Raw genomic sequence first — 27750 nt, 5'->3', positions numbered from 1 at the left:
TCTGATATACACCGGCCTTCAGTACAAACTGGGTGGTTAGAGCCCTGAATGCTGATTAGCTGAAATCCGTGGTATATCAGACCATATACCACAACCCCCCCAAGGTGTCTTATTATTATTATATACGGTCTGATATACACCGGCCTTCAGTACAAACTGGGTGGTTAGAGCCCTGAATGCTGATTAGCTGAAAGCCGTGGTATATCAGACCATATACCACAACCCCCCCAAGGTGTCTTATTATTATTATATACGGTCTGATATACACCGGCCTTCAGTACAAACTGGGTGGTTAGAGCCCTGAATGCTGATTAGCTGAAAGCCGTGGTATATCAGACCATATACCACAACCCTTATTATTATTATATACGGTCTGATATACACCGGCCTTCAGTACAAACTGGGTGGTTAGAGCCCTGAATGCTGATTAGCTGAAAGCCGTGGTATATCAGACCATATACCACAACCCTTATTATTATTATATACGGTCTGATATACACCGGCCTTCAGTACAAACTGGGTGGTTAGAGCCCTGAATGCTGATTAGCTGAAAGCCGTGGTATATCAGACCATATACCACAACCCTTATTATTATTATATACGGTCTGATATACACCGGCCTTCAGTACAAACTGGGTGGTTAGAGCCCTGAATGCTGATTAGCTGAAAGCCGTGGTATATCAGACCATATACCACAACCCCCCCAAGGTGTCTTATTATTATTATATACGGTCTGATATACACCGGCCTTCAGTACAAACTGGGTGGTTAGAGCCCTGAATGCTGATTAGCTGAAAGCCGTGGTATATCAGACCATATACCACAACCCCCCCAAGGTGTCTTATTATTATTATATACGGTCTGATATACACCGGCCTTCAGTACAAACTGGGTGGTTAGAGCCCTGAATGCTGATTAGCTGAAAGCCGTGGTATATCAGACCATATACCACAACCCCCCCAAGGTGTCTTATTATTATTATATACGGTCTGATATACACCGGCCTTCAGTACAAACTGGGTGGTTAGAGCCCTGAATGCTGATTAGCTGAAAGCCGTGGTATATCAGACCATATACCACAACCCCCCCAAGGTGTCTTATTATTATTATATACGGTCTGATATACACCGGCCTTCAGTACAAACTGGGTGGTTAGAGCCCTGAATGCTGATTAGCTGAAAGCCGTGGTATATCAGACCATATACCACAACCCCCCCAAGGTGTCTTATTATTATTATATACGGTCTGATATACACCGGCCTTCAGTACAAACTGGGTGGTTAGAGCCCTGAATGCTGATTAGCTGAAAGCCGTGGTATATCAGACCATATACCACAACCCTTATTATTATTATATACGGTCTGATATACACCGGCCTTCAGTACAAACTGGGTGGTTAGAGCCCTGAATGCTGATTAGCTGAAAGCCGTGGTATATCAGACCATATACCACAACCCTTATTATTATTATATACGGTCTGATATACACCGGCCTTCAGTACAAACTGGGTGGTTAGAGCCCTGAATGCTGATTAGCTGAAAGCCGTGGTATATCAGACCATATACCACAACCCTTATTATTATTATATACGGTCTGATATACACCGGCCTTCAGTACAAACTGGGTGGTTAGAGCCCTGAATGCTGATTAGCTGAAAGCCGTGGTATATCAGACCATATACCACAACCCCCCCAAGGTGTCTTATTATTATTATATACGGTCTGATATACACCGGCCTTCAGTACAAACTGGGTGGTTAGAGCCCTGAATGCTGATTAGCTGAAAGCCGTGGTATATCAGACCATATACCACAACCCTTATTATTATTATATACGGTCTGATATACACCGGCCTTCAGTACAAACTGGGTGGTTAGAGCCCTGAATGCTGATTAGCTGAAAGCCGTGGTATATCAGACCATATACCACAACCCTTATTATTATTATATACGGTCTGATATACACCGGCCTTCAGTACAAACTGGGTGGTTAGAGCCCTGAATGCTGATTAGCTGAAAGCCGTGGTATATCAGACCATATACCACAACCCTTATTATTATTATATACGGTCTGATATACACCGGCCTTCAGTACAAACTGGGTGGTTAGAGCCCTGAATGCTGATTAGCTGAAAGCCGTGGTATATCAGACCATATACCACAACCCTTATTATTATTATATACGGTCTGATATACACCGGCCTTCAGTACAAACTGGGTGGTTAGAGCCCTGAATGCTGATTAGCTGAAAGCCGTGGTATATCAGACCATATACCACAACCCTTATTATTATTATATACGGTCTGATATACACCGGCCTTCAGTACAAACTGGGTGGTTAGAGCCCTGAATGCTGATTAGCTGAAAGCCGTGGTATATCAGACCATATACCACAACCCCCCCAAGGTGTCTTATTATTATTATATACGGTCTGATATACACCGGCCTTCAGTACAAACTGGGTGGTTAGAGCCCTGAATGCTGATTAGCTGAAAGCCGTGGTATATCAGACCATATACCACAACCCCCCCAAGGTGTCTTATTATTATTATATACGGTCTGATATACACCGGCCTTCAGTACAAACTGGGTGGTTAGAGCCCTGAATGCTGATTAGCTGAAAGCCGTGGTATATCAGACCATATACCACAACCCCCCCAAGGTGTCTTATTATTATTATATACGGTCTGATATACACCGGCCTTCAGTACAAACTGGGTGGTTAGAGCCCTGAATGCTGATTAGCTGAAAGCCGTGGTATATCAGACCATATACCACAACCCTTATTATTATTATATACGGTCTGATATACACCGGCCTTCAGTACAAACTGGGTGGTTAGAGCCCTGAATGCTGATTAGCTGAAAGCCGTGGTATATCAGACCATATACCACAACCCTTATTATTATTATATACGGTCTGATATACACCGGCCTTCAGTACAAACTGGGTGGTTAGAGCCCTGAATGCTGATTAGCTGAAAGCCGTGGTATATCAGACCATATACCACAACCCTTATTATTATTATATACGGTCTGATATACACCGGCCTTCAGTACAAACTGGGTGGTTAGAGCCCTGAATGCTGATTAGCTGAAAGCCGTGGTATATCAGACCATATACCACAACCCCCCCAAGGTGTCTTATTATTATTATATACGGTCTGATATACACCGGCCTTCAGTACAAACTGGGTGGTTAGAGCCCTGAATGCTGATTAGCTGAAAGCCGTGGTATATCAGACCATATACCACAACCCCCCCAAGGTGTCTTATTATTATTATATACGGTCTGATATACACCGGCCTTCAGTACAAACTGGGTGGTTAGAGCCCTGAATGCTGATTAGCTGAAAGCCGTGGTATATCAGACCATATACCACAACCCTTATTATTATTATATACGGTCTGATATACACCGGCCTTCAGTACAAACTGGGTGGTTAGAGCCCTGAATGCTGATTAGCTGAAAGCCGTGGTATATCAGACCATATACCACAACCCTTATTATTATTATATACGGTCTGATATACACCGGCCTTCAGTACAAACTGGGTGGTTAGAGCCCTGAATGCTGATTAGCTGAAAGCCGTGGTATATCAGACCATATACCACAACCCTTATTATTATTATATACGGTCTGATATACACCGGCCTTCAGTACAAACTGGGTGGTTAGAGCCCTGAATGCTGATTAGCTGAAAGCCGTGGTATATCAGACCATATACCACAACCCTTATTATTATTATATACGGTCTGATATACACCGGCCTTCAGTACAAACTGGGTGGTTAGAGCCCTGAATGCTGATTAGCTGAAAGCCGTGGTATATCAGACCATATACCACAACCCTTATTATTATTATATACGGTCTGATATACACCGGCCTTCAGTACAAACTGGGTGGTTAGAGCCCTGAATGCTGATTAGCTGAAAGCCGTGGTATATCAGACCATATACCACAACCCTTATTATTATTATATACGGTCTGATATACACCGGCCTTCAGTACAAACTGGGTGGTTAGAGCCCTGAATGCTGATTAGCTGAAAGCCGTGGTATATCAGACCATATACCACAACCCTTATTATTATTATATACGGTCTGATATACACCGGCCTTCAGTACAAACTGGGTGGTTAGAGCCCTGAATGCTGATTAGCTGAAAGCCGTGGTATATCAGACCATATACCACAACCCTTATTATTATTATATACGGTCTGATATACACCGGCCTTCAGTACAAACTGGGTGGTTAGAGCCCTGAATGCTGATTAGCTGAAAGCCGTGGTATATCAGACCATATACCACAACCCTTATTATTATTATATACGGTCTGATATACACCGGCCTTCAGTACAAACTGGGTGGTTAGAGCCCTGAATGCTGATTAGCTGAAAGCTGTGGTATATCAGACCATATACCACAACCCTTATTATTATTATATACGGTCTGATATACACCGGCCTTCAGTACAAACTGGGTGGTTAGAGCCCTGAATGCTGATTAGCTGAAAGCCGTGGTATATCAGACCATATACCACAACCCTTATTATTATTATATACGGTCTGATATACACCGGCCTTCAGTACAAACTGGGTGGTTAGAGCCCTGAATGCTGATTAGCTGAAAGCCGTGGTATATCAGACCATATACCACAACCCCCCCAAGGTGTCTTATTATTATTATATACGGTCTGATATACACCGGCCTTCAGTACAAACTGGGTGGTTAGAGCCCTGAATGCTGATTAGCTGAAAGCCGTGGTATATCAGACCATATACCACAACCCTTATTATTATTATATACGGTCTGATATACACCGGCCTTCAGTACAAACTGGGTGGTTAGAGCCCTGAATGCTGATTAGCTGAAAGCCGTGGTATATCAGACCATATACCACAACCCTTATTATTATTATATACGGTCTGATATACACCGGCCTTCAGTACAAACTGGGTGGTTAGAGCCCTGAATGCTGATTAGCTGAAAGCCGTGGTATATCAGACCATATACCACAACCCTTATTATTATTATATACGGTCTGATATACACCGGCCTTCAGTACAAACTGGGTGGTTAGAGCCCTGAATGCTGATTAGCTGAAAGCCGTGGTATATCAGACCATATACCACAACCCTTATTATTATTATATACGGTCTGATATACACCGGCCTTCAGTACAAACTGGGTGGTTAGAGCCCTGAATGCTGATTAGCTGAAAGCCGTGGTATATCAGACCATATACCACAACCCCCCCAAGGTGTCTTATTATTATTATATACGGTCTGATATACACCGGCCTTCAGTACAAACTGGGTGGTTAGAGCCCTGAATGCTGATTAGCTGAAAGCCGTGGTATATCAGACCATATACCACAACCCTTATTATTATTATATACGGTCTGATATACACCGGCCTTCAGTACAAACTGGGTGGTTAGAGCCCTGAATGCTGATTAGCTGAAAGCCGTGGTATATCAGACCATATACCACAACCCTTATTATTATTATATACGGTCTGATATACACCGGCCTTCAGTACAAACTGGGTGGTTAGAGCCCTGAATGCTGATTAGCTGAAAGCCGTGGTATATCAGACCATATACCACAACCCTTATTATTATTATATACGGTCTGATATACACCGGCCTTCAGTACAAACTGGGTGGTTAGAGCCCTGAATGCTGATTAGCTGAAAGCCGTGGTATATCAGACCATATACCACAACCCTTATTATTATTATATACGGTCTGATATACACCGGCCTTCAGTACAAACTGGGTGGTTAGAGCCCTGAATGCTGATTAGCTGAAAGCCGTGGTATATCAGACCATATACCACAACCCTTATTATTATTATATACGGTCTGATATACACCGGCCTTCAGTACAAACTGGGTGGTTAGAGCCCTGAATGCTGATTAGCTGAAAGCCGTGGTATATCAGACCATATACCACAACCCTTATTATTATTATATACGGTCTGATATACACCGGCCTTCAGTACAAACTGGGTGGTTAGAGCCCTGAATGCTGATTAGCTGAAAGCCGTGGTATATCAGACCATATACCACAACCCTTATTATTATTATATACGGTCTGATATACACCGGCCTTCAGTACAAACTGGGTGGTTAGAGCCCTGAATGCTGATTAGCTGAAAGCCGTGGTATATCAGACCATATACCACAGGTATGATGAAACATGTATTTTTAACGTTAACGTTAACCATTGTAAATTGGCCATGCATAGTACCACAGCCCCTCACGCCTTATTGCTTAAATCTCTCTCTGCTTGTGTGTGTGTGCGTGTGTGTGTGTGTGTGTGTGTGTGTGTGTGTGTGTGTGTGTGTGTGTGTGTGTGTGTGTGTGTGTGTGTGTGTGTGTGTGTGTGTGTGTGTGTGTGTGTGTGTGTGTGTGTGTGTGTGTGTGTGTGTGTGTGTGTGCGTGCGTGTGTGTGTAGATTGCTCTGGACACAGGCTACTGGACAGCCATCAACCATTTCTTTGTGTGGGGCTCTGTGGGCTCCTTCTTCACCATCATGTTGGCTATGCACAGCCAGACTCTATTCAGCATCTTTCCCAACCAGTTCCACTTCGTTGGCAGTGCCCAGAGCACACTGGTCCAGCCGCTGGTGTGGCTGACCATCGTCTTGGCCACAGTGATCTGCATCGTTCCAGTTCTGGCTTTCCGATTCCTCAAACTGGACCTGAAACCACAGCTCTCTGATACGGTGAGAACAATATGCTTCTGGCCACACTCACAGCTCTCTGATACGGTGAGAACAATATGCTTCTGGCCACACTCACAGCTCTCTGATACGGTAAGAACAATATGCTTCTGGCCACACTCACAGCTCTCTGATACGGTGAGAACAATATGCTTCTGGCCACACTCACAACTCTCTGATACGGTGAGAACAATATGCTTCTGGCCACACTCACAGCTCTCTGATACGGTGAGAACAATATGCTTCTGGCCACACTCACAGCTCTCTGATACGGTGAGAACAATATGCTTCTGGCCACACTCACAGCTCTCTGATACGGTGAGAACAATATGCTTCTGGCCACACTCACATCTCTCTGATACGGTGAGAACAATATGCTTCTGGCCACACTCACAGCTCTCTGATACGGTGATAACAATATGCTTCTAGCCACACTCACAGAGCTCTCTGATACGGTGAGAACAATATGCTTCTGGCCACACTCACATCTCTCTGATACGGTGAGAACAATATGCTTCTGGCCACACTCACATCTCTCTGATACGGTGAGAACAATATGCTTCTGACCACACTCACAGCTCTCTGATACGGTGAGAACAATATGCTTCTGACCACACTCACATCTCTCTGATACGGTGAGAACAATATGCTTCTGGCCATACTCACAACTCACACTCACAGCTTCTGATCCTAATCACTGATCCTAATCACTGATCATAATCACTGATCCTACTCACTAACACATTGGATAGGTGAAAACAGAAGATAAACTCCAGATAGCATTCACCAATTGCCAGCCGTCATTGTAAATAAGTATTTGTTCTTAGTTGACCTGCCTGGTAAAATAAAGGTAAAATAAAATAGTTATTCAGTCATGTGAAATCAGTGGAAGGGATGAAGAAAGGATGCTGGTTCATGACCACTTCTTTATGATCCTCTGTTCCTGTCTCAAAGTCTTTCAGTACTCATCTACATCAGTCTGGCCTTCAGTCTGGCCTTCAGTCTGGCCTTCCGTCTGGCCTTCAGTCTGGCCTTCAGTCTGGCCTTCACTCTGGCCTTCAGTCTGGCCTTCAGTCTGATCTTCAGTCTGACCTTCAGTCTGACCTTCAGTCTGGCCTTCAGTCTGGCCTTCAGTCTGGCCTTCACTCTGGCCTTCAGTCTGGCCTTCACTCTGGCCTTCAGTCTGGCCTTCAGTCTGACCTTCACTCTGGCCTTCAGTCTGGCCTTCAGTCTGGCCTTCAGTCTGGCCTTCAGTCTGACCTTCAGTCTGGCCTTCAGTCTGACCTTCAGTCTGACCTTCAGTCTGACCTTCAGTCTGATCTTCAGTCTGGCCTTCAGTCTGGCCTTCAGTCTGGCCTTCAGTCTGGCCTTCACTCTGGCCTTCAGTCTGGCCTTCAGTCTGGCCTTCACTCTGGCCTTCACTCTGGCCTTCAGTCTGGCCTTCAGTCTGACCTTCAGTCTGGCCTTCAGTCTGGCCTTCAGTCTGGCCTTCAGTCTGTCATCCATGATTCCTGTCTTCTCTCTATACTACTGTGATTCTGTCTGTTTGTCTCTTCATTGCTGTGACTGAAATCACACCAATGTCCCCTAACTCTACCAATGATTAACTGTTTGTGCGTACGCCAGCGCTCTCTGTATCCGGTCACTTATCTTCTCTGTAAATATTGACTCTGAGTCTGTGAATATACCTTCATTCCCTCGAGAACAGCTGTCCCTATCACCTTATAATACGTCATTATCACTAGGGTTTAATATTGTCCGAAAACATTCTACACGTTCTACACATCCTTCCTGAGAAAATTGCAACCGTCCTGAAATAAATCTGACATAATTATACCACAGATAGACCAATGAGACAGATATTTCACCGGATGTGTAAATGTGAAGCATCCGATTGCCATTCCCACTCACTACCAAATATGGTAGTGAGAGGAAGCCCAGTGGCTGACAGTGGAATAAGATGGAAGGAGATGGATTTTGGCCGACATTCTGCACATTTTCTCATCTGGGAAACATTTGACCTCAATACAGTTTTCTGTAAAATCTGTTATGAACAGAGTGGACTACATTTTGTAGATTTTAACCTTTGCCAAAGTTGTAAAAAATGGCATTGTTTAGAAGGAATGCAAAGGCTAATTGAGTTATTGCACACGCTCACTCCACAAAGTAGGTGTTTCCTAATGGAATTATGCAGATGTATGCTAGAACGAGCTAATAGGATCTCGCTAGCTTGTGCTTGGCTCTGCCCACCATTTTGCTTGTTCTGCCCACTATGACTCATTTGTTTCATTTGGAAAGATAGGATGTGGTCTATTTTGGTTTAGTTATAAAAAATCTTTGATTATGCCACTGTAAATTGAGGAACATGGACAGGAAACTAATGGTTTCTTGTTGTATTTTACTCAACTCAAAAGTTCTGTCAAAGTCACCACAAAATGTGTTAATGTAGCCTAAATGTAGCGTAAAATATGATGAGGTTATTAGCCTACAGGCTAGTAAAAATGTTATTTGTTTTAGCTTACCCATAGCTTTGACTGAAAGATGCCTGCCAGCTTGTTGGCTCTTTTCACTCCCCCTGGACCTGGCTATCAGGGGAATTCAGAAGGTTGTGGTTTATGACCTGGACCTGGCTATCAGGGGGATTCAGAAGGTTGTGGTTTATGACCTGGACCTGGCTATCAGGGGGATTCAGAAGGTTGTGGTTTATGACCTGGACCTGGCTATCAGGGGGATTCAGAAGGTTGTGGTTTATGACCTGGCTATCAGGGGAATTCAGAAGGTTGTGGTTTATGACCTGGACCTGGCTATCAGGGGGATTCAGAAGGTTGTGGTTTATGACCTGGACCTGGCTATCAGGGGAATTCAGAAGGTTGTGGTTTATGACCTGGACCTGGCTATCAGGGGGATTCAGAAGGTTGTGGTTTATGACATGGACCTGGCTATCAGGGGGATTCAGAAGGTTGTGGTTTATGACCTGGACCTGGCTATCAGGGGGATTCAGAAGGTTGTGGTTTATGACCTGGACCTGGCTATCAGGGGAATTCAGAAGGTTGTGGTTTATGACCTGGACCTGGCTATCAGGGGGATTCAGAAGGTTGTGGTTTATGACCTGGACCTGGCTATCAGGGGGATTCAGAAGGTTGTGGTTTATGACCAGGACCTGGCTATCAAGGGAATTCAGAAGGTTGTGGTTTATGACCAGGACCTGGCTATCAAGGGGATTCAGAAGGTTGTGGTTTATGACCTGGACCTGGCTATCAGGGGGATTCAGAAGGTTGTGGTTTATGACCTGGACCTGGCTATCAGGGGGATTCAGAAGGTTGTGGTTTATGACCTGGACCTGGCTATCAGGGGGATTCAGAAGGTTGTGGTTTATGACCAGGACCTGGCTATCAAGGGAATTCAGAAGGTTGTGGTTTATGACCAGGACCTGGCTATCAAGGGGATTCAGAAGGTTGTGGTTTATGACCTGGACCTGGCTATCAGGGGGATTCAGAAGGTTGTGGTTTATGACCTGGACCTGGCTATCAGGGGGATTCAGAAGGTTGTGGTTTATGACCTGGCTATCAGGGGGATTCAGAAGGTTGTGGTTTATGACCTGGACCTGGCTATCAGGGGGATTCAGAAGGTTGTGGTTTATGACCTGGACCTGGCTATCAGGGGGATTCAGAAGGTTGTGGTTTATGACCTGGCTATCAGGGGATTCAGAAGGTTGTGGTTTATCATAACCTGCCCATTATGGTCACTTTGTCACAGGGAACATATCAGATGTTCCACTAAACAAACAGACAAGGAAATATGCCTAGTAGTGGAGGACAGCACAGCGTTGATCAAATCCCTGCCAATCTGACGAGTCCAGCCTTTCTACTCATTTGTGTTATTGTAACATCATGGAACAATGTTGCAAATGTCTATTTCTTCGAGAGCGTTTGTGGACACAATGTACCTACCATCTTGTTAACAGTGAGTATGGCTGGAGCTTTGTGAATGTGAAATGGATATTGCCTTCAGTAACTGTGTCAACAGGTCGTGTGTAGCCTACACATGATAGTCAGCAATGCAGTTTATGGAAATCATGTATGTAAGTGATGTTTTCTATTGAGGACTATGTTGAGCAGGCCTATAGGCTAAATCTGTTTGGCTGCTAGCGTTGTGATGACTGGTCTAATGTAGGATGTGAAGCCAAGGAGTCGTTATGTTCGGTTCATGCATGCAGCTATTGTGCATATTTAGTATTTTTGCAATATTTCTCTCCCGAAACGGGAAGGAGCTTGGTCAGGAAGTCCCAGGATACCTGTCACCAGTGTTAAACCCTACATATCCCTTTATACTAAGAAATAACACTCCTGTCTGTCCTCTCTACCTCTCCATTTCCCCCCTCCACCTCTACCTCCCCTGCTCTCACCCCTCCCTCGCCCTGACCCCTCTCCCCCCTCCAGGTGCGTTACACCCAGCTGGTGCGTCAGAAGACGAGGAAGCCAGCGGGTCGATGCATGGGAGGAGTCAGGGGCGGGGGCGTGCCTGAGGGTCGTCTGGGGGCAAGGGGGGGGTTCAGGAGGTCAGGATATGCCTTTGCCCACCAGGAGGGCTTTGGGGAGCTCATCACCTCTGGGAAGAACATGAGACTGTCCTCCCTGGCCCTGGCCAACTTTGCCTCCAGACACAGCTCCAGCTGGATAGACACCCTGCGCAAAAAGAAACACTCAAATACACATCCCCCGCAGAGCGCCTCGGGAGAGAGCAGCCCGGCACCTAGCTATGTGTCGGGATCGGCTCCCCCCCTGTCCAATTCATCCTCTCTCCTGGGGGGGTCGCAGGATACTCCCCTGGAGGAGGGAACACACACGCTGCCTGTCATACTCCCACAGGTGGCTTCTGGCCCTCCCACAAACACACCAGCGTTAGCTCCAGCCCAGGTCCCCTCTGCTGACGCTCTCACTCCCACCTCTGTGAGGAGTCCTGGGGGAGACTCGGTTGGTGGCTGGAACCTTAGTCTGGGCGCTGTACAGGTGAGATACTGTCATCTTCTTTAATCTGTTTCTCACACACACAACCTCACACACAACCTCACACACAACCTCACACACACAACAGTAACTGTGTGTTCCACCTGTCCTGCAGGATGCTCTATTTGGTTGGAGGGGCGGCGCCTCTCGCACCAGCGGAACCAGCAGCCCGGGACCTCCCCCTGTTCCCAAGGAAACCAACCACACCGTGTGAGACGGACAGACAGATGGACAGATGATTTAAAGAAGAAGGACAGGCTGTCATATCCCACTGGATTCTCTTGGAATACGTGAAGAAATACTGCATTTGGAAGTTTGGAATACTGAAGGAGGAATGTTTGGAATGGCACTTAGGAAGAGATCCAAAGTGGCAGCCAATGTAGGCGGAAGGCATACACACCCATCAACACCCACTGGCATTTGTATGACACTGTCGTTGCAATAGTGTTGATACATATATGTATCCGTCTGAAAGACTACTGTGATTATTATTATTTGACCATGCTGTTCTGTTATAATCTCCACCCGGCACAGCCAGAAGAGGACTGGCCACCCCTCATAGCCTGGTTCCTCTCTAGGTTTCTTCCTAGGTTTTGGCCTTTCTAGGGAGTTTTTCCTAGCCACTGTGCTTCTACACCTGCATTGCTTGCTGTTTGGGGTTTTAGGCTGGGTTTCTGTACAGCACTTTGAGATATCAGCTGATGTAAGAAGGGCTATATAAATACATTTTTATTTGAAATCAATTTTATTTGAAAGATGGTGTGTGGTAGTTGTGATAGACATGCTCAGACTATCCACAACCCACTTATCTGTCTTCTTCAACCAATGAGGCAGGCTGAAAGAAGCACTTCTTCATGCAAATGATGTAACCATCTGCTGAAGAGCTTGGTACCACAGGGTTCCGGACAGAAACCCCCCTCCAACAGCACCGTTGTGGTTCAGACATGACTATACTATTTATACAATGGATCATATGTCATAACATCATATCAGATTGGTTCAAAACAAAGTATTGAATTGAGTCTTTATGACAGAAGAGAGGTTCATTTGATGGTCAGAAAGGTGGTGAATTGAGTCTTTATGACAGAAGAGAGGTTCATTTGATGGTCAGAAAGGTGGTGAATTGAGTCTTTATGACAGAAGAGAGGTTCATTTGATGGTCAGAAAGGTGGTGAATTGAGTCTTTATGACAGAAGAGAGGTTCATTTGATCATCAGAAAGGTGGTGAATTGAGTCTTTATGACAGAAGAGAGGTTCATTTGATCATCAGAAAGGTGGTGAATTGAGTCTTTATGGCAGAAGAGAGGTTTATTTGATCATCAGAAAGGTGGTGAATTGAGTCTTTATGACAGAAGAGAGGTTCATTTGATGGTCAGAAAGGTGGTGAATTGAGTCTTTATGACAGAAGAGAGGTTCATTTGATCATCAGAAAGGTGGTGAATTGAGTCTTTATGACAGAAGAGAGGTTCATTTGATCATCAGAAAGGTGGTGAATTGAGTCTTTATGACAGAAGAGAGGTTCATTTGATCATCAGAAAGGTGGTGAATTGAGTCTTTATGACAGAAGAGAGGTTCATTTGATCATCAGAAAGGTGGTGAATTGAGTCTTTATGACAGACGAGAGGTTCATTTGATGGTCAGAAAGGTGGTGAATTGAGTCTTTATGACAAAAGAGAGGTTAATTTGATAGTCAGAAAGGTGGTGAATTGAGTCTTTATGACAGAAGAGAGGTTAATTTGATAGTCAGAAAGGTGGTGAATTGAGATGAAATAGCAGAATGAGTGTTTTTTATGATGAGCTGCTGTTAGACATAGTACTCCAATACACCTGTCTGTATCCAGCTGTTAACCAATCATAAACATGTCTTTAATAGGCCAAGTAATGCTATCTACCTTCTCTAATAATGTATGACAGCGTGTAAACCAATGCAGTAGTGTAGAGCTGTCCCTCTAACCTGTACAGTCTGTATGAGGAATGTCTCTAGAACCTTATCAGTGGTCCTGGTCTTTGTATTCATGATTACATGTTGCTGTGTCACCATGCCCAAAGGCTTAGTCAAACCAGACAGGCTGCACCATCCTACACTCTTATGGGTACATACTACTGTACATTCTCTATCCGTCTGCCTGACTGAAATCTTCACATACATAGTCCGTCTGTTGTTTTAGCCAATAACTTGGCAGGACACTGAGGGGTTCAGTCAGCCAACCAATGACTGAAGAATGCAGGATGCTGTCCTTGCTGGAATGTTGTAGTATATGTCATCATAAGTTCATGGGCAGAGTTTCTGTGTTCACTATAGTTCTCAGTGAGAACGCCATTTTAACCTTACAGGACACAGCAAGACTCCTCTTCGTCATGTTCTTCTTCATCCTCCTCCACTGCACCATATTGGTGACCTGCTGCTAGGCCCACAGACAGAACTACAGTTATATCTCTGACTCTGAGCCCCACCTGTGGGCTTAAGAGAGAGGAGCTGGACTTCTAACAACAACCTGGACCTCCATGTTGCTTTGGGGCGTACTGACTCTGAGGCGTTGTGAGAGACAATGGACAATAAGCCCTCTATGGCGTCCATGTTGCTTTGGGGCGGACTGAGTTTGGGAAAAGTATGTTAATATGGGCTTATGCAGTCAGACAGGAACCTGTAGTTCCCTAGAGACTGAGCTGGTCTAGGAACAGGAGAACGTGTTAATGAACGGAGGCTTGGGAGGGAGGGATCAGGGTTATTATTATTAAGCCTTAATAAATCCACAGTAATGATGATCAACCCAGTTCATTCCTCTACTAGGCATGTCATCATGTAACGTATTCCTTCTATACAGCAGGAGAAACAAACCCAGTCCTCCAGGGCCACTGGAATGATGCTCTCACTGTTGTACTCTACAGCATACAGCTTCTGGTTAGAAAGATATAGGGTGAAACTAGGTGAGACAGCTGTTGTACTCTACAGCATACAGCTTCTGGTTAGAAAGATATAGGGGGAAACTAGGTGAGACAGCTGTTGTACTCTACAGCATACAGCTTCTGGTTAGAAAGATATAGGGGGAAACTAGGTGAGACAGCTGTTGTACTCTACAGCATACAGCTTCTGGTTAGAAAGATTATAGGGTGAAACCAGCACAACCAGTCTCTGCTGGACCTGTCTCTCCCTGCTGTAGAGGGCTCAAACCACCTGTAAGTCAGTCCAACTCAATATCACACTCAATTTGTGCAAATATGTACAAAAAGTATTTCAGCAGATTTTGTGTATTTTTATGTGGCTTAATTTGTGTGAAAATACAAAAAAAATTGCTCTTAGGTTTGCCCCCCAAAAATGTATTTTCCTATGAATGAAGTTGCACAAAAATGTGTCTTTTCACACGAATTAAGCCACACAAAAACACACAAAATCTGCTTAAATACTTTTTGTACATATTTGCACGAGTTGAGTGTGAGATTGTGTTGCAACGTGTTATAAAGTGCTTGATTTGTGCCAGAACGCAGAAGTACAGAGTATCGCACCTCAAATGTATTACTGTTTTGAGTTTTGGCACCTCTTACAGAGTTTTGCTTTAAAATATTGTGGCGTTCTGCCAGTGGCACATAATTATAAACAGTAGGGGCGCCCAAAATAAGTACTGTCACCTATTTCAGTCCACTTCAAGCACTGGTGTCATAGATGGATACAGCAGGTTGATGTTGGGTTTCAGTGAGAACGTTCAAGTTAAGAAAGTTACTCAAGTCTTTGTAAATCCAAAGAGGAAGTGTCAACTGAAATATAATTATTTACAGTTGACATCAAAGTATGATTTCATTTGTAGGGTGACTGTACAGGGAATGTAGGGAATGTTTATAATAAGGGAAACAATCAATCTAACCAATTTATAGCACTTTTTACAGACGTTTGTCTCAATGTTCTTAACCGCAACCCGGGCCTTATCTCCATAACCAAAAGAACAAAACAAGATGAACGTGGCCTTCGGAGAAGCAGGTTATTATTACTGACCATGTCATTAGGACATGTCAAGATTACAACAAAATGTTTGCTCAATCTCCTGAAAAAGTAGTGTACTACTAAACCTAGTGTTTGTTTTGTCACATACTCTCCCCAGCGCGCTGGCCTCGCAAAAGTGCTTCTGGCCCTTCAAACATGGACAGTTTTATCTGGAAAGGAGTTTGACACATGGACACGACACTATCTGTACTTTCGCAATGTCCGATTTCTGAGAGTTAATGTTGTCTGACCAGAAGAAACTGAGATTTGGGGATATATTCTCTCTGTATCGCTGAATCGTTACATATTGCGGGATAAACTTGTAATTGTAATTTCCGATTGAGCCAACATGCAGCGTTTACCGTGAATACTGTCTCCGCTAAAGCGGGAACATTACCTTGACTTTTCAATCACGCTGTAAAGCTGAACTTCCGCGATACGGATTGAATAGAGCCCGTTGGGACTCTGTGTGTGTGTGTGAGAGAGAGAGAGAGAGAGGGGGGGGGGGTCCATTTAGTTGATGCCTGGGGTGTATTTAGGCTATTAGGACAAATTAATGTAGTTCCCTCCCCGTTTCGTCGTTTGCAAGGTTTCTACAACAGATCTGGTGATGTCTTCGCTTCTGTTATTTTATTAAAACACAGAAGGTGGTCTGATCTATTTGAGTTATGTAAATCAACAGCTGCTCATAACGGCAGTCCAGACTCAGTCCAGCGGAGAGGTAGTCTGGAGAGCTTGTACGGGAACAGGGACAACTTGTATAACGGTTTTTTTCTGCGTTTCAAATGAGTGTTAATTGATGTCTGAAAGGGAGCAGCTTTATAATCTAGTCTACTGATACGGTGTGATTGGATTTACCGACACAGAGAGATGACTCGTATGAAAGAAGCGTAAAGATGCCATCGTGGATCAGGCTGACGGTTCTCCTGTCTGCGCTGACAGTCCACTGCTTTCTGGACGGGACCTGTCCACGGAGAGGTAGGTTTATTTTATTACTGGATTATATCAATCAAATATTTAATAGATCTTGTTTCATGCTTATAGGCTAATTATTTTATTTTCAGTTATGTTTAGTGTGTCCACCCACTCTGCCCAGAGCGGGGAACGCGCTATGTTGATGAAATGTCACTTTCCTTATGTTATAAAATATATTTTAAGAAGGGGCATTTTCATGGAAGAGTCCCCATGAAGTTATCAAATTAGATATTTGGAGCATATCAAATTGGGTGTCAAATGAAAGCTACGAGTTTATATTTTGGGGGAAATAAAGGCATGGATGCATTTTTCTTAAATGTTCCATCTTAAAATTTTGGCGTAAGTAAAGGCTTTGATTTGTGGATGAACAGATGGAAAAGGGGTTTCCACTTCACAATAACAGCACTTACAGTTGTCCAGGGAAGCTCTAGCAGCACTTACAGTTGTCCAGGGAAGCTCTAGCAGGGCAAACATTTGATGAACTAACTTGTTGGAAAGGGGGAATCCTATGACAGTGCCACGTTGAAAGTCACTGAGCTCTTCAGTAAGGCTATTCTACTGCCAATGTTTGTCTATGGAGATTGCATGGCTGTGTGCTCGATTTTATACACCTGTCAGCAACAGGTGTGGCTGAAATAGCCGAATCCGCTAATTTGAAGGGGTGTCCACATACGTTTGTATCATTAGCATTATATCCAAAAAGTTGGATTTTGTAACCTAAATATAGAACTTTGTAGACAGAGTGGTGTTGCCTTCTCATATGGACTATTGAGGATTTTACATGTTGTGGTGGTCATCTGCAAAGTTGTTTCTGCTAGTCGCAAAAAGCTAAATTAACATGACATGAGCTGAATTGCATGTAAAAGGCTTTTGGTAAGCTCAGTGCTCTGTTGACATTTTACAGAGATAGGGTACTAGGGGGTAACTAGGCCCCCCTAAGAACAATGTCTAATTGCTGACACAAAAAAAAGCTATGTTCTGAGTGGGAAAAAATGGTATGTATGGCCTAGCCAGTCTCCAGATCTCAACCCATTAGAAAATATTTGGAGGGAGTTGAAAGTCTGTGTTGCCCAGCAACAGACCCAAAACATCACTGCTCTAGAGGAGATCTGCATGGAGGAATGGGCCAAAATTCCAGCAACAGTGTGTGAAAACCTTGTGAAGACTTACAGAAAATGTTTGACCTCTGTCATTGCCAACAAAGGGTATATAACAAAGTATTGAGAAACTTTTATTATTGACCAAATACTTATTTTCCACCATAATTTGCAAATAAATTCATTAAAAATCCTACAATGTGATTTTCTGGATTTTTTTTCTAATTTTGTCTGTCATGGTTGAAGTGTACCTATGATGAAAATTACAGGCCTCTCTCATCTTTTTAAGTGGGAGAACTTGCACAATTGGTGGCTGACTAAATACTTTTTTGGACATGATTTGGAAAGGCACACTCCTGTCCACAAGGTCCCACAGTCAACAGTGCCAGAGCAAAAACCAAGCCATGAGGTCGAAGGAATTGTCCGTAGAGCTCTGAAACAAGACTGTGTCGAGGCACAGATCAGGGAAAGGGTACCAAAAAAATTCTGCCGCATTAATGGTCCCCAAGAACACAGTGGCCTTCATCATTCTTAAATGGAAGAAGTTTGGAACCACCAACACTCTTCCTAGAGCTGGCTGCCTGGCCAAACTGGACAATCAGGGGAGAAGTGCCTTTGTGAGGGAGGTGACCAAGAACCCGATGGTCACTCTGACAGAGCTCCAGAGTTCCTCTGTGGAGACGGGAGAACCTTCCAGAAGGACAACCATCTCTGCAGCACTCCAGCAATCAGGTCTTTATGGTTGAGTGGTCCAAATGGAATCCACTCCTCAGTAAAAAGGCACATGACAGCCCGCTTGGGGTTTGTCAAAAGGCACCTAAAGGACTCTGACCATGAGAAACAAGATTCTCTGGTCTGATGAAACCAAGATTGAACGCTTTGGCCTGAATGCCAAGCGTCACGTCTGGAGGAAACCTGGCAACATTCCTAGAGTAAAGCATGGTGGTGGCAGCATCATGCTGTGGTGATGTTGTTCAGTGGCAGGGACTGAAAGACTAGTCAAGATCGAGGGAAAGATGAACAGAGCAGAGTACAGAGAGATCCTTGATGAAAACCTCCTCCAGAGCGCTCAGGATCTCCGACTGGGTGAAGGTTCATCTTTCAACAGGACAACGACCCTAAGCACACAGCCAAGAGAACACAGGAGGGCCTTCGGGACGAGTCTCTGAATGTCTTTGAGACCTGAAAATAGCTGTGCAGCAACACTCCCCAACCAACCTGACAGAGCTTGAGAGGATCTGCAGAGAAGAATGGGAGAAACTCCCCAAATACATGTGTGCCAAGTTGAAGCTTCATACCCAAGAATTCTCTGTAATCACAGCCAATGGTGCTTCAACAAAGTGCTGAGTAAATGGTCTGAATACTTACAGTTGAAGTCAGAAGTTTACATACGCTTAGGTTGGAGTTATTAAAACTCGTTTTTCAACCACTCCACAAATGTATTGTTAACAAACTATAGTTTTGGTAAGTCAGTTTCGGACATCTACTTTGTGCATGACTCAAGTAATTTTTCCAACAATTGTTTACAGACAGATTATTTAACTTATAATTCACTGTATCACAATTCCAGTGGGTCAGAAGTTTACATACACTAAGTTGATTGTGCCTTTAAACAGATTAGAAAATTCCAGAAAATGATGTCATGGCTTTAGAAGCTTCTGATAAGCTAATTGACATAATTTGAGTCAATTGGAGGTGTACCCGTGGATGTATTTCAAGGAATACCTTCAAACTCAGTGCCTCTTTGCTTGACATCATGGGAAAATCAAATGAAATCAGCCAAGACCTCAGAAAAAACATTGTAGACCTTCACAAATCTTGTTCATCCTTGGGAGCAATTTCCAAACGCCTGAAGGTACCATGTTCATCCGTACAAACAATCGTACGCAAGTATAAACACCATGGGACCACGCAGCCGTCATACCGCCCAGGAAGGAGACACGTTCTGTCTCTTTGAGATTAACTTACTTTGGTGCAAAAAGTGCAAATCAATCCCAGAACAACAGCAAAGGACCTTGTGAATATGCTGGCGGAAACAGGTACAAAAGTATCTATATCCACAGTAAAACGAGTCCTATATCGACACAACCTGAAAGGCTGCTCAGCAAGGAAGAAGCCACTGCTCCAAAACCGCCATAAAAAAGCCAGACTACGGTTTGCAACTGCACATGGGGACAAAGATCTTACTTTTTGGAGAACTGTTCTCTGGTCTGATGAAACAAAAATAGAACTGTTTGGCCATAATGACCATCGTTATGTTTGGAGGAAAAAGTGGGAGGCTTGCAAGCGAAGAACACATCCCAACCGTGAAGCACGGGGGGGTGGCAGCATCATGTTGTGGGGGTGTTTGCTGCAGGAGGGACTGGTGCACTTCACAAAATAGATGGCATCATGAGGATGGAAAATTATGTGGATATATTGAAGCAACATCTCTAGACATCAGTCAGGAAGTTAAAGCTTGGTCGCAAATGGGTCTTCCAAATGGACAATGACCCCAAGCATACTTCCAAAGTTGTGGCAAAATGCCTTAAGGACAACAAAGTCAAGTTATTGGAGTGGCCATCACAAATCCCTGACCTCAATCTCATAGAAAATGTGTGGGCAGAACTAAAAAAGCGTGTGCGAGCAAGGAGGCCTACAAACCTGACTCAGTTACACCAGCTCTGTCAGGAGGAATGGGCCACATTTCACCCAACTTATTGTGGGAAGCTTGTGGAAGGCTAGCTGAAATGTTTGACCCAAGGTAAACAATTTAAAGGCAATGCCAACAAATACTAATTGAGTGTATGTAAACCTCTGACCCACTGGGAATGTGATGAAAGAAATAAAAGCTGAAATAAATCATTCTCTCTACTATTATTCTGACATTTCACATTCTTAAAATAAAGTGGTGATCCTAACTGACCTAAGACAGGGAGTTTTTACTAGGATTAAATGTCAGGAATTGTAAAAAACTGAGTTTAAATGTATTTGGCTAAGGTGTATGCAAACTTCTGACTTCAACTGTATGTAAATGTAATATAAAAAAACAGCATTTTTATAAATTAGCAAATTTTGTGTGTAGATTGATGAGGATTTTAATGTTTTAATCCATTTTAGAGTAAGGGTGTAAAGTAACAAAATGTGGAAGAAGTGAAGGGGTCTGAATACTTTCCGAATGCTCTGGATATCACTTGTAAATGATATACAAAATATACTACTTTCTAAACATGAGACTATAAGTTTGAAAGTCCAGGGTCCTGGGAACAGTATTGGTATTAGGCTAACATTGTCAAGGCTGGAGCCAATCGTGTTTACTCAGACCCAAGGGTAAACTAACAAGCCACAGATTTGTCAAAACCCTTAAATAATTCTGTTTCTACAGGGTTTCCTTCACATTATCAGCTGGTGTCACCAGTTTGGCTTTTGCCGGTCTTTATAGAGAATCTCCAGTGTCTAGTGACAGCAGCTTTATGGAGGTTGGGGCCACAGACAGAGAGATTGTTATATTATTTGTTTATTTTTAGTAAAGAATGTTAATCAGTAAACATTTAGACAAATGTTTTGTAGCTCTGTGACAGAGCTTTAATGGTGGGAGAAAGGGATAGGGGAGGAGAGAAACAGAATGACAGACAGGGTGAGAGAGAAAGAGAGTTTGTTCAAGAAGAGACAGGCTGAGAGAAGATAAATACTGAAAGGAGATGGAAGAGAGAGACTTTGAGAAAGAGGAGGGAAGAAGGGATGTGTTGAAAGAGGAAGTGAGAGAGGGGTTGGTGATCAGTTATGCAATGTGTTCTCTGTTTATCTGTACTGCCCAGTCAACCACAACCTATACCCCTCAACGTGTGTGTGTATAAGGGTACATCTGTGCCTGCATGTGTGTCCATGTCTGTGTGTCTCTACAGTATTGACTCATTATGTCTTTCTCTCTCCCTCCAGACCCCCCTCCCAGGGTGCTGGTGGTGTCCCCAGGCAGCGTTCTGGTCTTGGCCTGTAGTGGTCAGGTGGAGGTGAACGGGCTGGAGGTGACGGTTAACAGGGCCAAACACACCAGCACCATCGCTAGAAATGGAAAATACACCAGTGTCATTACCGGAGTACACCCCTCCACTGTCAGCACCACAACAAACACCACATCTAACGGAACCACTGTCAGCACCACAACAGACACCACATCTAACGGAACCACTGTCAGCACCACAACAGACACCACATCTAACGGAACCTTTGTCAGCACCACAACAGACACCACATCTAACGGAACCACTGTCAGCACCACAACAGACACCACATCTAACGGAACCACTGTCAGCACCACAACAGACACCGCATCTAACGGAACCACTGTCAGCACCACAACAGACACCACATCTAATGGAACTACAGTCAGTGCTATAAAAGACGGTAGTGATAATGGAACTACAGTCAGTACTATAAAAGACGGTAGTGATAATGGAACTACAGTCAGTACTATAAAAGACGGTAGTGATAATGGAACTACAGTCAGTGCTATAAAAGACGACAGTGATAATGGAACTACAGTCAGTGCTATAAAAGATGACAGTGATAATGGAACTACAGTCAGTACTATAAAAGACGGTAGTGATAATGGAACTACAGTCAGTACTATAAAAGACGGTAGTGATAATGGAACTACAGTCAGTGCTATAAAAGACGACAGTGATAATGGAACTACAGTCAGTGCTATAAAAGATGACAGTGATAATGGAACTACAGTCAGTACTATAAAAGACGGTAGTGATAATGGAACTACAGTCAGTACTATAAAAGACGACAGTGATAATGGAACTACAGTCAGTACTATAAAAGACGGTAGTGATAATGGAACTACAGTCAGTGCTATAAAAGACGACAGTGATAATGGAACTACAGTCAGTGCTATAAAAGACGGTAGTGATAATGGAACTACAGTCAGTGCTATAAAAGACGACAGTGATAATGGAACTACAGTCAGTGCTATAAAAGACGGTAGTGATAATGGAACTACAGTCAGTGCTATAAAAGACGGTAGTGATAATGGAACTACAGTCAGTGCTATAAAAGACGGTAGTGATAATGGAACTACAGTCAGTACTATAAAAGACGGTAGTGATAATGGAATAGACACATTTTCTACTGGAAAGGACACTATTGTCCTTACTGTAACAGACACTCCTGTCACAGATGATACCGGGACAGACAGTAGGGAGAAAACCGTCATCAGGAACACTCGTGCAGGAAACCACACTCTTACTGTGAGAGAAGTTAACAAAGGGAATGGAGAGAATGAGGAAGATGAAACAGAGGAGGAGCACAAAGGAGGAGGAGAGCAGAGGGATACAGGGCGGAGTCTTTTCACTGTCAATCAATCAGGACATACAGATACACAGAAACTATTTCCTCTTACTGGGACATCGCTCCAACCAACCAGAGACAGCGGAGTGGGAGGGGCTGACACTGAGCTGTCCTCTAATCGGTGGACGGATGCAATGGACAGTGAGCATGACTATGAGGAAGAGGAGGAGGGGGGGAGGATGGTGAGGGGGCTGAGAGGGCGGTCTCAGTGGAGACTGAACGGGAGGCCGCTGAGAGGAGGAGAGGAAAGAGGAGGAGTAGTGGTGTTAGGGAGGAGAGGCGCCACTCTGACCCTGCCCTCCCTGGCGGTGGGTGACTCTGGGAACTACAGCTGCCACCGCGGGGGCAAACTGGTCTCCTGTCTGAGGGTGAGCGTGGCAGGTGAGTTATACTGATGGCATCTCTCTGTCTAACCTCATCACCTCTGGTCATTGAAGCTGACAACCATACTGTATGTGTTCTGTGAAGTGTGAATCAGCAGCAGACATTCATGGTCACATAAGAACAACGGACAAACATTATGGATTTTCCCCTGGAATGTCTTTCAGTTCCCCCAGAGAGGCCTAAGCTGTCCTGCTATAAGAGGTCACCCAGCAGTAAGATCCGCTGTGATTGGACAGCCAGTCAACCGGTGACTCCTGTCCCTCAGTGCTACCTCCTCCTACGGAAAGGGTGAGAGCAAACATCTTCTTTTCCTTCTTTCTCATCTTCCTCATCACCCCCTTCTTCCTCGCCCTCATCACACTCTTCTTTCTCCACTTCCTCATCACACTCTTCTTTCTCCACTTCCACATCACACACTTCTTTCTCCACTTCCTCATCACACTTCTTTCTCCACTTCCCCATCACCCTCTTCTTTCTCCACTTCCTCATCACACTCTTCTTTCTCCACTTCCTCATCACACACTTCTTTCTCCACTTCCTCATCACACTTCTTTCACCACTTCCTCATCACCCTCTTCTTTCTCCACTTCCTCATCACACTCTTCTTTCTCCACTTCCTCATCACCCTCTTCTTCGTCCGCTTCATCATCACACTCTTCTTTCTCCACTTCCTCATCACCCTCTTCTTCCTCCTCTTCCTCATCACCCTCTTCTTTCTCCTCTTCCTCATTAGTTTGTGTTAAATGACTTAATTTATCATACAGATGATGCCAACAGAACAGTGTGGGTGGAATACTAACTCTCTCTCTCTCTCAGTCTATCAGGGTCATTCTCTCGTGTCAACTGTTCTTACTCCGCCCTGCTGTCTCGGTGTTGGTGTGCTATAGGTCATCAAGAGAAGGAGAGTAGAGAGCCACACCTGGCCTACCTGTGTGTCACCAACACTGCTGGCAACACCACCAGCCCTCTCCTAGACTTCACACCTCTGGACATTAGTGAGTGTGTGTGTGATATGTGTGTGCGTAAAGCATGTGTGTGTGTGTCTGTGTATGTGTGATATGAGTGCGTGCGTACAGGCATGTGCGTGTGTGTCTGTTTGTGTGTGTGTGTGATGTGTGTGCGTACGTGCAGGCGTGTGTGTGTGTGTGTGTGTGTGTGTGTGTGTGTGTGATGTGAGTATAGGTTTGTGTGCATGCTTAACAGACCACTCAATAAGACACCGTGCTAACATTCTCCTCCTCTCCCACTCTCTCACTCCCTCTCTCACCTTTTCTCCCTCCCACCCTCCCTGTGTGTAGTTAATCCAGACCCCCCCAGCTCAGTGGTGGTGAGGGGTGTGGAGGGGCAGGAGAGGAGACTGAGGGTGGGCTGGGCTGTTCCTCACTCCTGGAAAGAGAGAGACCGCTATCACGAGCTGCTTTATGAGCTCAGATACCACACCATGCCACACGGAACACAGGTGTGTGGCTTCGCATGCGTGTGTTGGTGTGTCTGTGTGTTTGTGTAATGACCCATGTTGTTCATCTAGCCTGCTCTGTTCTGGGTGTTGGTGTAATGACCCATGTTGTATTTTAAATGTGAATAAGGATAGTAAAACAAAAGTGTTGGTGTGTGTGTGTGCATGCAGATAAAAGGGACCACCACAGCCCGGTTCTACACTATAACAGATGCGTTGCCAGGAGTACAGTACCTGATCCAACTCAGAGCTAAGGAAGAGTTTGATGGCCACTGGAGTGAATGGAGCACGGCTGTCTACGCCAACACCTGGACAGGTAACACACACACCAGATCTGAACGTGCTTAATTCAACTCTTCCATACTATCATCCAGGACCAGGCTAACGAGAGCCATCCAGCCCATAGACAAAGGTAGTCATGACAACCCCTCCCTGTTCCTTCCTTTCTGCTCTGGTCTCTAGTCTTAACAGATACCTTCTACAGAGCTTTACAGCTTACCTGTCAACTCCCTTACCCTTCAACGGATTCTGTTCATGTACCCAGCCAGACACACACTCCTCTATTAGCCAGTTAGCTGTGTACGTGTGGTTCATGGTGAATCTCCTTTATTACAGCCCCTGTGCCAACTGCGTTCAGCGATCTTTCTACTGTTATGGTAAGAAACACACACACAGTGGTCCTAGTTGTTTAATCTCTCTGTGACATCTTTCTTTCTCACATTGTCTCATTCTGTCTCTCCAGCAGGACTACACAGACGACACAGATTCTGGCTCTGGTATGACAGAAGAGACATCAGGTTAGTGGGACAGAGAGCTACTGTATGTCGATTGGTTGAAGCTACAGTGTGTTTGTGTTAGAGTTAAGTGGGATATTTCAATGTCAGAAATCCCCCTACCTTGCAGAAGGCCATAACAGGAAGCTAATGTCATAACCTCATCAACTGAACGTGCTTCAGGAAACACAGAACCTGGGCCAACTCATCTCACCCCATTCTTTAAGTTTCACACAAATACTGTACACACACACACACACACACACACACACACACACACACACACACACACACACACACACACACACACACACAAACATCAGTATAATAGTGTAACAGTTTATTAATATCATGACCTTTCACCTGCACTCTCTCCCCCTCCCTCCCTTTCTCCCTCCCTCCCTTCCTCCCCCTCTCTCCCCTCCCTTTCTCCCTCCCTTCCTCCCCCTCTCTCCCCCCTCCCCTTCCTCCCCCCTCTCTCCCTCCCTCCCCCTCCTTTCTCTTCTCTCTCCCTCCCTCCCCCTCCTTTCTCTTCTCTCTCCCTCCCTCCCTCTCTCTCACTCTCCCGACCTCTCTCTCCCTACCTACCGACCCCTCTCTCTCTCCCTCCCTACCTCCCCCTCTCTGCCTCCCAACCACTCTGTTTTCCCCTCTCCGTCTCTCTCCCTCTCCCTCCCAGTCTCTGAGTCTCGGGGTGATGTGGAGGTGTGGCCTCATGTCCTGTGGGTGGTTGCTTCCTGTGTGCTGCTGTCCATCACTCTGTTGTCCACCTACCTCTACAGGTAAACCACTCCCCTCTGCTCTTCACCTCCACTCTGATCCTCCCATTCTCACTACGATAACTGTATTCAGTCTGAACAATCTATGTTAAACCCTGTCCTATACACATCTATGGTTATCATGATTAACCATCAGTTAATTAACTAGCTGTTAAGTTTGTCATCTACAGAAAAAACAAGCACAACAGCATTTATCTAAATACCTTCCCCTTTCTCTTGTTCCCTTTCTCATCGCACACTGCCTTTCCTCCCTCCTTTCTCCTTCTCTCTTTCCTACACCCTCTCTCTCCCCACCCTCCACCCGCCCTCTCTCTCTCGCTCTCTCAGACACAGGGAGAGGTTCCTGTCTAAGCTGTGGAGGTTGAGTCCCGTCTCCTCCTCTCCTGCTTGCCCCTCCCCCCCAGTCACAGCCCTGCCTACCCAGGAAGGACATGCCCTCGTGAACTTTGACCACCCAATCTATGGGGAACCTGTCCCACAGGAAGAAGAGAGGAAGGAGGAGGATGAAGAGGAGGAAGAAGAGGAGAAGGGGGAAGTTATTCGCTTTAACAACACAAGCTATTTTCTGGTCCAGAGCAAATGATATGCCTGCTCTTAAAACAAACCCCTTACCCTCTATCCCAGGCCCTTACCGCTAGCCCCCTGTTCCCCTAGTCCAGGCTGGAGAAGCCCTGTTATTTCACTGTTTGGATGTGTGCAGTATTTTGTTCTCATTGGGGAAAATGAGCCAGTAGAGTAATGATGTAAATATTCATTTGTGTGTCTATAAAAAAGTATTGGGTTTTTGTAAATAATTTTGTCAGAATGAAATAAATAGTTTTGAATACAAACGTGTGTAAAGACAGTTTATTTTGAAAATGCTGTTCTGAGTGTATAATCACATTTGTAGTGAAGGAAATGTATTTGTGCCCAGCAGGTGATGGTAGTCGTCTATAAATGTGTTGTACACAACAACTAGGATATTTTTATTTGGGTATACATGCCATTTTTACTGGGATCTGTCACTGACAGTGTACACTGAGTGTACAAAACATCCGATTCAATCCGTGTAGATGAAGGGGGGGGGGGGGGGGGGGGGGACAGGTTAAAGAAGGATTCTTAAGCCTTGAGAAAATTGAGTCATGGATTGTGTGTGTGCCATTCAGAGTGAATGGGCAAAACAAGATTGTAGTGCTTTTGAACAGGGGTATGGTAGTAGGGGGAGGGGGAGTGGGGGGGGGGGGGGTTCAACTAAATATTAAGG

The 27750-nt window shown here is 44.7% G+C and overlaps 3 protein-coding genes across 11 annotated transcripts in view; all 3 read left to right on the top strand.

Moving 5' to 3' along the window:
* The window catches only part of LOC110520786 (phospholipid-transporting ATPase ID), a 98983-nt gene extending 85721 nt beyond the window's left edge, over nucleotides 1-13262 (top strand). For all 5 annotated transcript variants that reach the window (XM_036967387.1, XM_036967403.1, XM_036967380.1 and 2 more), the window contains 3 exons: nucleotides 6461-6730; nucleotides 11167-11736; nucleotides 11849-13262. In XM_036967387.1, coding sequence (XP_036823282.1) covers nucleotides 6461-6730; nucleotides 11167-11736; nucleotides 11849-11947 — 939 coding nt within the window. In that variant the 3' untranslated portion in view covers nucleotides 11948-13262. The remainder of the gene's footprint in view (nucleotides 1-6460; nucleotides 6731-11166; nucleotides 11737-11848) is intronic.
* Nucleotides 9182-11132, top strand: LOC118945273. The gene is made up of 2 exons (XM_036967411.1): nucleotides 9182-9467; nucleotides 9507-11132. The coding sequence occupies exon 2, from the start codon at nucleotides 9657-9659 to the stop codon at nucleotides 10575-10577; it is 921 nt and encodes a 306-aa protein (XP_036823306.1). The 5' UTR covers nucleotides 9182-9467; nucleotides 9507-9656; the 3' UTR covers nucleotides 10578-11132.
* A 1915-nt stretch (nucleotides 13263-15177) lies between the features above and the next one.
* il6r (interleukin 6 receptor) lies at nucleotides 15178-27337 on the top strand. 5 transcript variants are annotated; one of them, NM_001281406.1, is given in 12 exon segments: nucleotides 16424-16687; nucleotides 21700-22244; nucleotides 22323-22386; nucleotides 22738-23496; nucleotides 23664-23787; nucleotides 24316-24494; nucleotides 24798-24958; nucleotides 25127-25271; nucleotides 25571-25611; nucleotides 25698-25752; nucleotides 26408-26510; nucleotides 26835-27337. In NM_001281406.1, coding segments are annotated over 12 exon segments (2514 nt in total). In that variant the 5' UTR covers nucleotides 16424-16605; the 3' UTR covers nucleotides 27091-27337.
* Nucleotides 27338-27750: the final 413 nt, after the last annotated feature.

Source organism: Oncorhynchus mykiss, chromosome 3, assembly GCF_013265735.2.
Source record: "Oncorhynchus mykiss isolate Arlee chromosome 3, USDA_OmykA_1.1, whole genome shotgun sequence".
Classification (NCBI taxonomy): Eukaryota; Metazoa; Chordata; class Actinopteri; order Salmoniformes; family Salmonidae; genus Oncorhynchus; species Oncorhynchus mykiss.
The sequence above is the reverse complement of the archived record's forward strand: the minus strand, read 5'-3'. Positions and strand labels throughout refer to the sequence as shown.

Bases quoted from the DNA above. Each gene is read 5' to 3' on its own strand.
- LOC118945273 (XM_036967411.1), top strand. From the start codon at position 9,657: ATGGACCTGGCTATCAGGGGGATTCAGAAGGTTGTGGTTTATGACCTG.
- il6r (XM_036963716.1), top strand. From the start codon at position 16,606: ATGCCATCGTGGATCAGGCTGACGGTTCTCCTGTCTGCGCTGACAGTC. The intron at 24,959-25,126 runs GTGTGTGGCTTC...GTGTGCATGCAG, and splicing joins CCATGCCACACGGAACACAG to ATAAAAGGGACCACCACAGC. The intron at 25,272-25,570 runs GTAACACACACA...CCTTTATTACAG, and splicing joins CTACGCCAACACCTGGACAG to CCCCTGTGCCAACTGCGTTC.